The following is a 16,721-nucleotide window of genomic DNA, read 5'->3' as shown; positions in this document are numbered from 1 at the left end:
TTATTACTGTGTATGTCTACATGTCTTATAACCAAGGCAATTTAATGTAACTTTTAGACTGAGCACTCCTAAACATCAGAGTCACGAGCCACCACTGTGGAAGATCATAAGAAGCATTGAATGGAGTGTACTGGGAATGGTAAGTGGTGGTTTACAAAGATCATCAATGCAAGAGTTAGAAGCAAAGTAGGTTGCTAGCAGGTTGGCTTTATCTTAGCTGAGATGGACAAAAGTTGCACCCAACAGCTTTGGCAAAAGACCAGAATGCCTGACTACCATTTGGACAAGGTGCAAGTTTGCTACTCTCAGAGTGTTCAAAATGTAGTTTTGACTTTTTAATAACTGCTTCACAATTGTTGGGAGCTTTGGTGGAGGCAGATAATGAACCCAGAGATTGAGATGAAAACCAATTGCAATATGCACATTTATATCTTGACCAGCCTGAGCACATTAATTGAAAAACCACAGTTTAGATAAAGTGATTTTAAGGTGGAGTGTGGAATAAAAGATTTCATCCCTACAAGAATAATTGCACTGATATGATCTGAGCAAACAATGACATCAGAAGATTTAAAACAGTAATTACAAGGAAAAGAATAGAAATCTCACAGATCATTCCCATTTTGTATTCATGTAATGCCAAACAACATGAGGCTGAGAATGGCCACAAGAGAAAGGCTCCATTGGAGAAGAGATGAACGCCACCAAGTTGTGATCTGAGGTGCATAGAGACCCACTCATTTCGACTGTTTACTTGGAAGGGTTGTTCATGAGAAACAGATAAGGATGTTGGCTGTGTGGTTAGAATTGTCTGGTATTCTGGTAGGTAAATGAACAATCAGTGTGAGGTCATTAGTAATCGCAAAAGCCTCAGCATATTGACCAGATGGGTCCATGCGACTAGAACATGCATGGCTTTTTTTTTTTTTTTTTTTTTTTTTTTGGTAGTTATTGGCGCATCGGCTTCTGTGGCCATAGTGCACCTCCCAAGGTTTTTTTGCAGTACTTTGATCCAAGCCCGAGGCGGGATTCGAACCCGCGACCTTTGGGTTGCCAGGCAGGCGCTTTACCCACCTGGCTAGCCCAGTCGGCGAACATGCAAGGCATCTGGAGTTGTGCACATTAAAATCATCATCATCACCACCAAGGAAAATATTTCTTCACTATTTAGGAATGTTTGACTGAAGAAATTTAAGTTTCAAAGAAAGGAAGTTGAAAAGTTCCAAGTGATTAGTGGAGTTTGGAGAATGATAAGACATAAGAGATGAATCTGACAGAATGTAATAGAGAGATTTCAAGCCAGAGAAGGTTCTACCTACTAGATCTCCGATAGGGAATATCAGAGCAAACATATGCACAAGTACCGCCTTTGAAGTGAAAGGAATCATACAGCCAATAAATAAATAGGACAACTAAGATGAGCAATAGTTGAATCAACTAATAATTGTGATCCTGCCAGAAAAAGTAAGTGGGGTTTGTCAGACTGTAAGAGGAAATGGACATCACTGAGGTTCGAACTGAGACCACATGTGTTTGTGAAATGAATGAGGAAGCGTTTTGGAGATTTAGACTTTTTGCAGATAAGTCTGTTCTATTAGTTTGACTATTCATGATGTATTCAGTAATAAGAAAAGGCGAGGATGTAATATATGAAGAAATGAAATTTTTGGAAATGGCGATCACATGGCAAGAATATACCCAGCTCTTTGACATAATGTGGCCTCAAAAGTGCCCTCAGCGGGTGGCACTGTTGAGGTAAAAGTCACAAAAGTCAGGAATGCATACATACCATTAAGAAAATATTGCAGGAGGAGGAGGAAGCCAAAATGGATGAATGCAGAGCTGGCAGGTCAAATAGAGGAGAAAAAGATAGTATGGAACAGTTACAGAGTGATGAAAAGTACTGAAGCCTACAACAGCTACAAGTTGATTTGTAATAGTACCACAGATAAATTTAGAGAGGCCAACACTGCATATGAGAAAGAACTGCCTAAGAGAGCAAAGAATGGGGTTGTTGTTATTTGGTTTTTAGGAGCATTAGCAACTAAGGCCATATTGCTCCAGGGATATGCTGTAGTCATTTCCTGACCTTTCCGCATCCTCCGTATTTGGTGGTCACGGGCTCGAACCCCAGTCTGATCAAGAAGCATGTGCTACGCACTGCTGCCTGCCCATCTGGCTACGGAGGTGCCGCAAAGAATGGGAACAAGGAATTTTTCTGTATGTGAATATAAGGAAGAAAAAAGCAAATCAGATCGGATCCTTGTGTACTGTGTGTGGGTAAGTCTTAGACAACCCAGCTGATGTTGTGGATGAATTGAATGGAGGTACTTTGAATCAGTCTTTACTGACGAAAGACCCTTTATGCCGAGAAGAGGCTGTGCCATATGAAGTTAGTGATCCTGTATTACAGATGACTGCTTATTTGAAATACTTGCAAGCATAAAGGCAAGTAAGGCTCCCGGAGTTGATGGCATAAACTCCCTGGTGGCCTCCAACATGGGTTTGTTATAGGAAAATCATGTTTTACTAACTTAGTAAGCTATTTTGGCATAGTTAACATGAGCTGGAAGCAGGGAACAATTTTGACATAGTTTATTTGGATTTTAGCAAGGCATTTGGCTCAGTACCTCATGAGAGGTTATTGTATAAGCTGGAACATGTTGGGAATACTGGAAAGACTATTGGGTGGCTGCACGCCGAAGGCTGTGATTAATGGATATTCTTCAGATTGGTGTAAAGTCAAAAGTGTCCCCCCACCAAAGGATTGGTTCTTGGATCACTGTTGTTCCTGATTTTCATAAACAACATCGACGATGGGATATTGGATGGGACATAGACGACTTAAATGGCTTATTGTCAAAATCGGTAGACAACGTAAAGATTGATAGAATAGTTGAGACTGATAGTTTGAATAAATTCAAAGGTCAACTGGATTTGTATTTTCTTATCTACTCATTCCCCTCCCTCCCCCAGCCACTGCAGCAAAAGCCTGTGGCTTCCTTGCACTATATGGCTATTACTATAATGCAAATACAATAGATTTTCCGGGATAGATGGTAAGAAATAAATCCCAGATAATCGATTTCCCGTTTAATCCAAAAATACAGAAGTCTCTGATATACGTTCCAGGACTTCTTACTTCATCAAGTTTTACGTAACTCGGGAATGATTAATAACATATTGCTACTATATTATTATTGGCAAATCTGAATTCGGTGCGATACTTATTAGTTTAATTTTCTGATCCATATCGATTGCTTTCCTTTTCTTGGTAGATTTACTAGTACTGCTGTCACTAGTCGCCAGCACCATGATAACGATCAAAATGAATTTTCTGTAAATAACTTAACAGGGTTAAGGAGAAAACTCACTATTATCACCCCGCACAAGCTCATATTTTACTAAAGCACATTTCTGGAGGTCACTACCATAGAACAATAAAAACAATTTGCACTTTCCGTGTTATTGGGCTTTTTTGTTTGTGCATCTAATTATAAACGGTAGTAAACTCATCTTATTGTATTTGCGAAAATACCGATAACTGCAATTCTGTGGATCTTTACGTTATTATGGTGTGTCCCCTTCACTGAAATCTTTAGTCATATAAAAAAAAAAAACTATAAATAAATTGTAAGAATCTTCTGTTCTTTCCTACTATTTTTTTGCTTGTTATTCCGTATCTCACTTGTGAAATTTGTGCGTGCCATGATCATCTTTGTTGATTGCTTATTTTATGTTTTTTTTTTTTTGTTTTAAATTTTACAATCCTAAAGAAAGAAAAAAAGAAAGAAAAAAAAAAGAAAGAAAAAAAAAAGAAAGAAAAAAAAAAGAAAAAAAAAAAAAAAATACGTACCAAGTTGCGTAAGTTGGGGACTAACTGTATCGAATTCACCAACCTATGTAAAAAATATGGCGATATATAAAAAACGAAAAAAACTTACAACGTACTACTCGCGTGTTCAATATGATGCGTCCTTTTTTTTTTTTTTTTTTGCAATGTCGATATTAAATCTAATAGCATCCCTTTATTTTTTACAATGTTGTGTATGGTTTGGTCACCAAAATTATAATGGTTCATCATTAAAGATTTAACAAATGCACCGTTTTAAAATTTTTGAATAATTTCAAGTTTTTGTTTAACTGAAAGCGCAACTTTTTTGCATTTACCCATCATTTTTGTGATTTCTAAACAAGAAAAAAAAAATATATATATTTACTATAAAAAAAATTTGACATCCCTGACATAAACACTGACGAAAACAAAATTTGCCTTTTTGCGGTGCAACGGAACACAATAATCAGCACGACGCACTAAAACAAACTAAATAAGGTCTTTTTTTTTTTTTTTTTTTTGAGGTTTGAAGACAGCGGAGGTTGCAAGATAATAGGCACATTAATCTCCCAATGACGACTTATAACGCCGCTTCTTGTCATTTATTTACGACTTGCAAAACACCTGTTTATACCTATTCTAGTTATTACTTGAATAGGTATAAAAAAAAAAAATAATAAAATCAACCAAAAATCATAAAATTTTTGGTTGATTTTTTTTTTTTTTTTTAATTTGGAGTTTTGAAGTGTCCTGGTTAATCCGATCCCAGTAAATCGAAAGTCTGTTGTAACAGGAAATACTGTCCTGTGAGCTACAAACTCCAGAACAACACTCAGTGACACTGGGTAAAATTCACAAACTCCTTACTTAATGAATTTATTTAATATTCTATAACATGAGGGTATGTTCATCGCTATATTGGTTTTGTCATATAACAACATTCAATTTCAATGTAATTATCGTGTATGTAGTGTAAATATTATGATGCTTAAATATTATGAAGTTTAAGACATTCAAAATGTATGGATCCAAAGAATATCATATAAACTTTTAACATATTTAAAAGAGATTCCATTTGGTGGCTACATAACTACATCCTTCTTGCTTCATATGATTTTACTGGGCTCCAAGTTGATCACTATGGTAAAGCCAGCTATGCAGACACCAACTACTAAATATTTATAAAAATATTATAAAAGATATCATAAAATTGTCACAAGTCTGAAGGAGAATAGTTACAAATAAAATTTAACATAATACAGGTCAAAATGATTTTTGTCTCCACTAACATAACTTTGCAGTCAATTTTTATGCATAGATTCTGGAAATAACTCAAAATTTTTACATGAATTCACAGTTTCTACATATATGTAAAACAGTTGTGCTTAAAAGATTGTGAGTCCATAATACGTATATCTTACTACTATTTCAAGAGGTAGATATGAAATTGATCTGCTGTATTACCTGCAAATAATAATGCATTCAACCATGCCTGTCTGTCTCCCACCTATTAGTAATAGACACTACAACTGTCTATTACTACAACTGTCTATTAGTAATAGACAGTTGTAGTGTGAATGTTTGTACAGTTTATCTGTTTATCTATTGCATATTGTTTGTTTATTCTGTGCTTTGCTTAGCATTATACTGTTAAAATGTTGAGACAGAAGCAAAGGAAGTCACTGAGTCACCTCACCATTTCTGGTTTTTTTTTGAGTTTATGATAAAAACTCATAGGAATAAATTCTGCAGCATTACAAAATGTGCATATTAATTCTACTTTGATTGCAAGGTTGATGATTAGGACAAAACTAAGCAAACCATTAGCCATAACTGAAAGTTTCCTTGAACTCAGGGGTTCCCATGGACTGGAGAAGTGCAAATATGTCACCAATTCAGAATGGGGGATCAAAGAGTGACACGGGTAATTACAAACCTGTTAGTCTAACTTCTGTTCCAGGTAAAATAATGGAGTCACTGGTTAAGGAAACAATGCAGGATCATCTAGACAAGATTGCAGTTATAATTTAGACACACATGAATTTAGACACAGCATGAATTTAAGGGAAAGTCTTGTCTGACAAGTTTAATTGGATACTATGATGTGGTCACAAAGGAACTGGATGCAAAGAAAAAATTTGATATCATATACTTGGATTTTAGGAAAGCTTTTGATACTGTGGCACATGGAAGACTACTATACAAATTGGAGCAGTATGGCATTAACAGCAAGTTACAACAATGGATTAAAGGATGGTACAGTGGGAGAAGATAGAGAGTGGTTATCAATGGACAAAAAAACTAATATACGCAAATTATATAATTTGCTTATACACTTGGTCGTCAACTTACGACCGGCCGCACTTATGACCACAAAAAAAAAAAAATAATAATAAATAAATAAATGAATAAATTAATAATAAATCAGGAAGTCACTACTGAGGACGCCCATAACCCAGGTGAGGAGGCACATCGATGATGGGAGGCCTGAGGACAGCACCAGGCACATACACTCAGTCGTTTTCAAGCATCTGTTGCATGTGGTGTATTAATTAAAATTCTACTGAAATACCCATAAAATGTTTAGTAAAAGGAAAATGCCTTCATCTACATATACGCCAGGTAAGAAGTGAAGGAAAACTATTGATTTCGAGTGTAAAATGAAAATTATCCAGCAGTATGAAGGCGGAAAGAAAGTGAATACGATAGCACGTGACTTGAAGTGATCACATTCCACAGTATCAACAATACTTAAGGACAAAGAAAGAATTCGGGAAGCTGTGAAAGGTTCTGCACCTATTAAGTCTACAATTTTAACCAAATGACGACAGGAACCCATCCATGAAATGGAGAAATTGTTGTTTATGTGGATAGAAGATTTAATACAAAAAATACACCCATGAGCCTTCACACAGTGCAAGCAAAGGTTAAAAGTTTGTTTCAGAGTTTAAAATCACACACCAGATTTTCAGGCTAGTACTGGGTGGTTTAAGCAATTTAAAAAAAGATTTGCTTTGCATAATGTCTCTATAAATAAACATCTCCTACCTCAACACAAGAACATGACCCTGACGATGCACAACTCAAATATTAAAAACACAAGCAAAGATTAAAAATTGATTTTGTAAATTTCATTTGTATTAATTTTTACATTAATTTTAGATTGTATTTTTGTGTTTACAGTACATTACACAGTATTATTTTTCACATTATGTGCAATATAATTATAGATTGTAGTTTTGTTATTTTATAAACAGTATGAATAATAAACCAATTAAAATGTAGAGAACGTCTGAATTTAACCTCATATAGAGAGATAGCCTAGGCGTAGAAACAAAGGTATGTACAGTATCACTAAGTAAAAGATAAAAATATTACCGCATTTAAAATGAAAAATAAAAGATGATAAAAATTTAAAAGATTATAAAAATAAATTATAAAGATGATAAAAAGATTAGAAAGGTCAAAAAATACTGTTAATAAATATATGGCCGACATACGACCAGATTGACTTATGACCTGTCAGTCAGAACAGAAGTCGGTCGTAAGTCGACGACCAACTGTATTACTAATATAAGCTTCAGGGACTAATGTTATTAGTGGAGTCCCCCATGGTTCGGTGTTGTGCCTGTTGTTGTTTTCGGTATTTATCAATGATATAGATGAAGGTATATCAGGGTTAATGTCTAAGTTTACAAACAATACGAAGGTTGGCAGGGTTGTTAATGACAGTAATGATAGTATGCTACTGCAACAGGATCTGGAAAAGTTAAGCTGATGGGCTGAGAGGTGGCAATGGAGGTTTAACATTGACAAATGTAAAGTACTGCATATGAGTAGCAGTAACCCCTGAGTAACATATCAACTGAGTGGTACTACACTCAGAGTAGTGAAGAATGAAATGAACCTGGGGGTAATTGTGCAGTCAGATATGAAGTTTCTGCGAAAAAGCTGCAAGAGTAGCTCATGATGTCTTGTCAATGATATACAGGAATTTTGCTAGCAGGGATAAAGGGGTGAATGTCCCCTTATATAAGACAATGGTCAAGCCACACCTTGAGTATGTATACAGGTCTAAAGGCCTCATTTTAGGAAAGATGTAGAGCTGCTGGAACGAGTACAGAGAAAGCAAAAGATTGGCAAGTGGAACAAAGGATTGGTGTTACCAAGAAAGGCTTAAGTTCTGTAAATTGAAGCTTCTGGAGACTAGACCCATGCGAGGTGATCTAATTGGGATGTATAAGGCCTCGAACGGATTGAGCAAGCTCAATGCTAATGGGATTCTTCCTCCATATTACTCACCTGAGGGATACATAAATTCAAATTGAGGAAAGACAATTGTAGAATAGTGCAGAAATTCGCATTTAGCCAGCAGGTGGTTGATAGTTGGAACAAATTTCCATCTGTTGTAGTGGAGGTCAGCAACTTAAATAAGTTCAAAGCAGAACTAGACAAACATTTGGAGTGAATGGATGGATGAAATGGGAAGGGATTTTTTTTTTTTTTTTTTTTTTATTGGCTGATGCTATATAAGCTTCCTTTCTTGCATCATATGCCTCTATTAATGCTAATGCTAACTTGGAAACCACATATTAGCATTAGTAGAGGCATATTATGCAAGAAAGCAAAAGCAAGCTTATATAGTATCAGCCAAAAAGAAACATCCCTTCCCATTTCACCCATCCATTCACTCCAAATGTTTGTCTAGTTTTTTTCTGCCTTGAATTTATTTAAGTTGTCAACTTCCACAACAACAGATGGAAGTTTGTTCCATCAATCAAACTTTTGTATTATTATTATATATTACTGTATTACTAGTACAAATCTCAGGTTCTTGCTAACTGGGAAAATAAAAAATTTGTTTTTTTAGTGACAAGATTAATGTGCTTGCAGGGTGTGACAAGAACCCTGCAAGCACATTAATGATTGCATTTCCTGCAATCATCAATAATACAGGGTATTTATAAATGGTGGGAACACTTTCGGTGATTTACTGCACAAAGACTAGGGCAGATATCAGTGTCATATACATACTTTGTGAAAGAGAAAATGTCAAAGTATTTTTTTTACATCACTTCATAACACTTCAATGTGTGAACAATGTGTGACACGGAATATGTCCACACGGTAATCGAACTCTTGACATTACCCTGTCCAGCATATCCTGTGTGACTGTGGTGGTACATAAACACGATCCGTTATGTAGCCCCACAAGAAGAAATCACAGGGAGTTAAGTCTGGTGATCTTGACAGCCATTTGAAGAAACATTCGTTCCTTTCTCCAGCATGTCTGATCCAGCACTTGTGTAGCTTGGTGTTAAGGTAGGCCCAAACGTCATTATGGACGCCAACTGGCGGTGAATGATGGAATTACATGCCTCGGCAGGAACTGGGAAACTTTCATGTTTTATCTTTCACATGGTATAAATAAGTAAATGGTATCTCTCTCTTACTACATGTGCAATAAATAATTATTAGTGTTCCCACCATTTATAAACACCCTATATTAAGTGTCCAGACAAACCAAGCACAGCATCAAATATCCTAACATACTACCTACAATAAGGCCTGTTCCACATAATGAAGACTTGCCAATATCAGATCCTTGAAAATTATTGGAAGCAGTGATGAATGTAGTGAAGATTTTCGTGTTACAGACTTTGTTGGAACATCCACTTCAACCGATTTGGACTACTAACCAAAACATTACAATGTGCTGCACTTAATGAATTAAAAGGAGTTGAATGACTGTGATTTAAACTTATCTGAGGAGCAAGCAGAGCTTTCATGGCTCTAGGTTGCAACAGGGAATGTCACTTGAAGCAGGAACTAAGATTACAGTATATCAAAAATGTCACTTTGACATACAGGGAAGACAAATATTTTTCAGATATTTTGTTATGGAAGACAGTATGTGTTTCTGTAAAGATACTAGTGATCTTCCAAATGCACTGGGCACCGAACACAATCCTAATGAATGGTATATATTTAGGACGCCTCAAAATTAAGTTTAAAAGCAATAAATCCTTTAAAGTTGATTATCTGAAATGCTACAGGATACTGAACTAGCAGTTTGGCAATCATTTAAAGTAGTTGTATGTGGATTTCTTGGAAGGAAAGAATTAATTATGAACCTCTGGTATCAATTTACTGCAATTTTATAAATATTTGGGGGGGCTGACAAAATGTCTTGGAATCTTCATATTCTTCATTCTAAACTCACATTTTCTTCAAAATTTGAGAGATGTAAGTGATGAGCAAGGGAAACACTTTCATCAGGACATATCCATGATTTGGTTTGGTTTTTTTAGAAGCATTAGCAAGTAAGGATATATTGCTCCGGGGATATGCGGTGGTCATTCCCTGACCTTTCCACATCCTCCGTATTTGGTGGTCATGGGCTCGAACCCCAGTCTAATCAAGAAGCGTGTGCTATGCACCGCTGCTCCTGCCCACCTGGCTACGGAGGCGCCAACATATCCATGATAGAAAAGCAGTATCAATATCGGGATAACTGCCATGATATGATATTTCTGCTGTTTCTTAAGAGGAAAAGCAAATAAAATATAACAAAATCTGTTTGAGTGGCAACCAGTTACAAGCAAATAGAATTATGCAGATAAAATTTATCTTTGATTAAAGTATTTCAAAATAAATAAGACTAATGTTTAAGATAGTATATGTATTACTGTATAATATTTGAAATTGACTGTTAATTAAGTTACTAAAATTTTTCAATATATCTTTAAATGGAGACGTGACAGAAAAAACAGAACTTAGGTATTTTTGGAATCCAAAGCAATTTCCTTTGCAACCTGCCTCTTTTGCTACAAAAGTATGTACATTTTGTTTTTTTTTTGTTGGTCAGTGTAGTTATACCAAATTTTACTAATTATTATGTTATTTTAGAGCATCATATTAGTAGTAAACAATTTATGTATAAAGTTTTTTTTTTTTTAAATAATAGAATGACATTTAAAAGTAGCATAAGGTAGTAAAGCTAAATTAAAATGTAACAGTAATACAATTGGTCATTTCTAATGTTACCAAAAGACTGATAACTTTAATACCTCTGATAAAAAGATTAAAGGGAACTTATCCCATAGGATACCTGGGATCAGATAAAAAAAACCTGTGTGTCCACACACACACACCCACCCTTCTAAACCATGCCATATTATGCTAAGTCTTGGCTATTCTGATCTATGTAAAGGTGAAGTAGGAATGACAGCAAATAAGACTACATTTTGTAAAGTTCCTGTATTTAATTGTAATCTATCCTAAAAATATTTTAGTTGAAATCTAATCTAAAATGTAACCAAATCCTTTGCACTTATCACCATTAAACCTTAATTGCCACAGCCCATCTGCTCAATTTATCTGATCATCTTGAATTAGCACATATATCCTGATACTCATTAATCTCTGTGCCCACCTTTGCATCATCAGCAAACTTAGACATAAAACTTGATGTCTAAGTTTGCCGACGTACCTGCATCAGTCATTAATAAACATTAAAAAAGCAAGGGGCCCAAAACTGACTTCTGCAAACTGCACTTATCAAATTGGTCCATGAAGAGCAACGGGCATTTATCTCCTACTACTTAAAACATCCCTTTATCCATAGTAGTAGCAATTCCATTCCTTTATGCCACAATTCTCAAATTTATACAATTGTTATGTGGTACACTTTACTGAACGCTTTACTGAAAGCTAAGTAGATGATGTCAAAAAAATTATTCTTTGTATCCAGTTCCTTTATAACAACCTGCTAGTAACATCAGATTTTTAAGACATGAGCTCCATGGCAAACCCCTCTGTGCCTTAGGACTCAACTTCTATTATGATGATCTTGCATTACTTCTTTAACTAATGATTCTATTACTTTCCATGGCAGAGAGGTTAAAATGACAGGCCTATAGTTTACCATTTAACTCTTTGAACTTTGAACTCTTTGTGAAAAGATGATACTTTTGTGTGCATCTCCAATATACAAGTACCAAAGGTTTAGCTTTCTCTTTTGTAGGTTCTCTTAATAAATAAAAAGTATGTAGCAGAAAAATCACCAGGATTTCAGCTAGGAGCAGGCTAAGAAAGATTATGTAAAAGGATTTGACAAAGAAGTTATTTAAAAAAAAAAAAAGCTAGTAAAGGTTTCTATATGCAGGGTGTTTCAAAAGTATGTGCAAAAATTCTGCAATATAATGTGTGAATATATGATATATATTCTTTGGGACTTTGCCAAATACCTCTTGGGTATTTGGCAAAGTCCCAAATACCCAAGGGAGGGGGAGAAAGTCATATAATTTAAATAAACAAATGGTTATAGTTTTAAATGGTAAAAAAAAAAATAAAAAAATAGTGTACCTAATGTGAATAAATATTTTACTAGATATGTGCCTATTTATTCTTATTTATTTTTATTATTTTTTATTATTCAAATACATCATCAGATTATGGCAGTGATGTTGCCAGTTCATACAGTGAAAGTGTTTTCATTTGGCTTAAACTTTCCACAGTTTGTTGAGTTTTATGATGAAAAACTGAATTCATTATTTTCAATAAAATATAAAAATAATGAAATGACACTACGTCTGACATTTCCTTCTGATGTGGCCCACTGAAAAATGAGGGACTACTTCCATATCAGTCCCTTTCTTCTACCTCTACCCCCCCAGTCTTCTGTCTCCCCTCCCAAAACTTTTTATACACAGCATATTACCCCACAAGTCCAAATCTAATACACCAAAATTACTGCCTGAACTATTAGCTCTTTAGAGAAACTCATTCAGCAAAAACCGCACTCAATGTTTAAACAAATAATATTATTAAGCAAACTGTGAATATTTTATTATTTTATTTTTTTGAAGGTTTAGCCACTGAAATCTCAGGAAAGTAGGTGGCAGGACCTGCCAGAGTACAATTAGTCTTATTGGTACATCCGGCCGGCTTCCCTGCCACTGGATATGGTAACGTCGGGCCCCACTAGGGGCCCAGTGGCTGTCAGGCCGGATGAACAGTGGGCACAACATACTACATGACCCACACACTGTCAAACCTCTAACATTGACAGGGCACTGTCGCTCAATACAGAGAACGTACGCGAAGATGGGAGAAATCCCAGGAGCCATTAGACCCTCAACATACCCAATACGTCTGACATACAAATTAACCAGTTGACTGAAATCTAAAAGTAGGGATTATTCCACATCCAGTACAACCATAATATGTTGAAATAATTTGCTATTAGTGAAAATCTTTTGTACAGATTTGTTGCATAATACTGTTAGTAGTAGAAAAGGTTACAAGAAAACAAGTTTATACAGCTATGGGGGGGGGGACACTATCCACTTCATCTGTCAATCCCACTCTAATAATATGTCTAATTCTTCCTTGTATTAATTTCAGCAAAGACTTATAACCACACCCCTCAGATAGATTCAGCAATATCTGTAATAAAACTAAGCACAAATTAATACAATATGAAGCTTTAGCCACTGAATGGTTTCGGCAAAATTCACACAAGATTCTGAATACCAGCACCGTTTTCCGATATGGTGTCCAGCACATATTAAATTCCTTACACGATTCAACAATGCACTTTGGGAGTTTAATTTACCAGAAAAGGTCTCAACTTCCCATGGCCCAACCAACTGATGATGTTCTTTGAAAGTCTCACATCAAGACTCCTGGTTTTTAGTTTGGGTTTTAACCTACATCATTGTCTATTCGTGTATAACAATCTGAGAAAAGAGTGGTGCACTTCTTCTTTCCTTAGGGCATTTTTTTAAACTTTAATCACAATTTTTAATTCAATTCACTTTACTTGAACCATACAGATTTCAGAGGTGAGTACTGTAAAAACATAAGCCACAGCTAAAAATTTAATAATAAAGTTTAATTTTTCATTAAAAACTACTCTTTTGACAGAATAGATGTTAGTTTGTTTCAACTATCAATTAGTCTGACTGAAAGTAAATTTTTACACATCTCCCCACAGCCATCTTTTTTCAATTTCAGTTCATATTCCCTTGCCTATGTCATCTGAGGAAGAGTAGGATTGCTATCATCATTACTTTCACTCATTTAAGGTCCTAAATGCTTCAATCAGGTCAACTTACAAGTGCTTAGTTTCCAAGTGCTACAATTTACAGAACTGAAGACTTCTGATAAGACTTCAGTTCTGTAAATTGACTAATCTGGTTGCTTCGATATCTTTCTTAAAATGAGGTTCCAGCTTGATGTTAAACTGAATTTTGTCCTATTAATGTCCTCCTTGACTCTGCTGGCAAAGTTCCTGTGTATTACTGACAGAACTTCATGAGCTGTTCTAGCAGCCTGTCTGCACTGCTCAGAGAACTCCATATCAGACCATATAGTTACATGAGGTCTCTTTCGTTCTCCACCATCTTCTGTGTGGTACCATATAATTGGTATGTAATTCTGGGATTGCTGCTGCTCATATGCATCAATTAACCGATTAATTTTATTTCTCAGCATGAAGCATATTGTGCTTTTATAATTTTGATAAATTTATCTCATGTTTCAATTTATTCTCCTTAAATATTTCATGAAGTATTTATAATTTCTAATATAGACTCAATATTCATATTACCGTGTCTACATCAGAAAATAAATCTAGCTGGATAAGGTAAAGAAAGCCAACACGAGAACCCAGGGAAACTTTTACCGGACAAACTCGTTTCCCACTACCGCAATTTCAATTTCTCTCTCTCTCTCTCTCTCTCTCTGCTTTCTCGGTAAACAGATGGTGCGTGTTATCAGTAGTGGCAGTAGAAGTTGATAACGATGTATTGATTAGTTTTTTCTCATTATTAAAAGCAGATTATTGGAGTTTATGAGCATTTTTGTGGCTAAAATTTACGGTTACACCATCCAGACTGCCCCAGTCTTAGGGTGTTTATCCCAATCCCCCTTCCCACTGTTTTAAAATAGGCAAAAACCGATTTCTACTGCCACTACCGATAACACGCACTGTCTGTTTACTGAGAATGCAGGGAGAAACTGTGGTAGTGGCAAACCAGTTTTTCTGGGCAAGTTTCCCGAAGTTTGCAGTAGTTCTTGTGTTGGCTTTCTTTACCTTCGCCATCTAGCTAATTAATGACGTTTTAATTAAACATCATGAATTAGCCAATTAGATTAATATATCAGGTATATTGGATGGAAACAATCTCTCATTTAAGGCTTCAATTAAGCAGTAATTTTCATTTCTCAGTGTGGAGCACATTGTGATTTTATGTTTTTAATTTGCTTAATTTATCTCGTGCTTCAGTTTACTCCCTTTCAAACTTCAGATTTGAATTCTTTAATTTATGCATTTCACGACTTATTTGCAATTTAGACTACAGTTTTTTTTTTTTTTTTATTTTGGACATAAATCAAGAGTTTCTATTGTATAAATCTACGACATGTATGTGTATGTGTGTATGGACACAAAGATAATTAAGTACATAATGTTAAATATACTAAAAAGGAATTATAAATATGAGTGATAATGTGGAAGAGTGCTTAAGCAACATATGCCCTATGTAAATATAAAAAACAAAATTTAACTATATATATACTTACAACAAGTGGATTTTTATGGGTCCCAAATACCCAAGATTTTTTAGGAGATTTTGGCGATTCTAGTCCTTTATTGTCTATTATGTTAGCAAGATTAATCTCCTTATCTGAAGTTATCACCTGGTTTAAATCACTTGAATTAGATGGTACAGTGTGTTTGTCACAGTCTTTACTTCCTGTCAGATCTTTCTCTGCTACATGTCTAGCATGTTCATTGTTTGCACGCTTTACATTCTCACTACTTAATAAATCTGGCACAACCTGTGACAATGTCTCAGGTCTTTGTGTATTTAACAACTGTTGAGCTGGCTTTGAATTGCTTATAGTTTGTGTACTGCACTGGTGAATACCAACATTAGTCAATATATTTGAAGTTTTACCAATTTGGGGTTGACCATTTGCTAAATTATGAGACAGTGAAAATGGTTTTGGAGGTACCGCAGGTGGTATTTTAGTTGGTTTATTTAGCTCCTGTCCCACCAATGGTAAAAGAGTTATACATGGTTTGGGAGGAAGGACAGGAGGTTGGTCCATTCCTTTTCCCTGAGGTATATTCCTTTCCAGTGGAGTGTTTATATTTACCTCACAAATTTCATTTTGAACAATCTGACTATCTCCAGAGTTCACAACTATTTTTGTAGGACAATTTCCAAGTGTCCTAATTTGATCAGAAGCACCATTCTTAGATTGGTAGTGATGTTCTTGAACGTTTTTTCTATCAACTGAACACATTTGCACATTTTTAACATTGGAATGTAAATGATCATCTCTTGCAAATAACTGATTACTATTTCCATTATTTTGAGCTACATGATGAACAGATGGAATGACATCTTGGCACCTGAGCTGTTCATTTTCACATTCTCCATAATTTTTTGGAAACTCATTCCTAGACAATATTTTTTCTTGAATGCTCTTTTCATTATTTAAAAAAGACTGATGGTTATTTCTGACATCCATCTGTTGACCACTTTTAACATCAGATGAGCATGAAGTTATATGGTGAGAAACTGTCATTATTCCTTCGACAGAAGTTGATGTAATACTTGAGGATGAAGAAGGTCTTGATGAAGGATGTGAAAATGAGCTCCTTACACTAGCTGGCTTTTCACTTCCACTAGATGGATAATAAGAGTTTATTGAAGAATTTGACTGGGAGTGATGAAGATTGGGTGATATGTTGGTAGGGGATTCAACTGGTAGTTTTGAATGTTGATCTCCAGAGATTTCATCTGTAGATGATTCTGTTGAAAGAAAAAAAAAAAAAAAAAAATCATTACATGCCCCCAGTGGATGCAAT

The 16,721-nt window shown here is 35.2% G+C and overlaps 1 protein-coding gene across 3 annotated transcripts in view; it reads right to left on the bottom strand.

Moving 5' to 3' along the window:
* Positions 1-16,721, bottom strand: part of LOC150077559 (uncharacterized) — a 536,301-nt gene that overhangs the window by 98,586 nt on the left and 420,994 nt on the right. For all 3 annotated transcript variants that reach the window (XM_090386199.1, XM_090386201.1, XM_090386200.1), the window contains exon 20: positions 15,425-16,665. In XM_090386199.1, the coding sequence (XP_090242325.1) occupies positions 15,425-16,665 (1,241 nt within the window). The remainder of the gene's footprint in view (positions 1-15,424; positions 16,666-16,721) is intronic.

Source organism: Mastigoproctus giganteus, chromosome 12 (assembly GCF_048544385.1).
Source record: "Mastigoproctus giganteus isolate SK-2022 chromosome 12, ASM4854438v1, whole genome shotgun sequence".
NCBI lineage: Eukaryota > Metazoa > Arthropoda > Arachnida > Uropygi > Thelyphonidae > Mastigoproctus > Mastigoproctus giganteus.
This window is presented reverse-complemented; position numbering and strand designations above follow the sequence as displayed.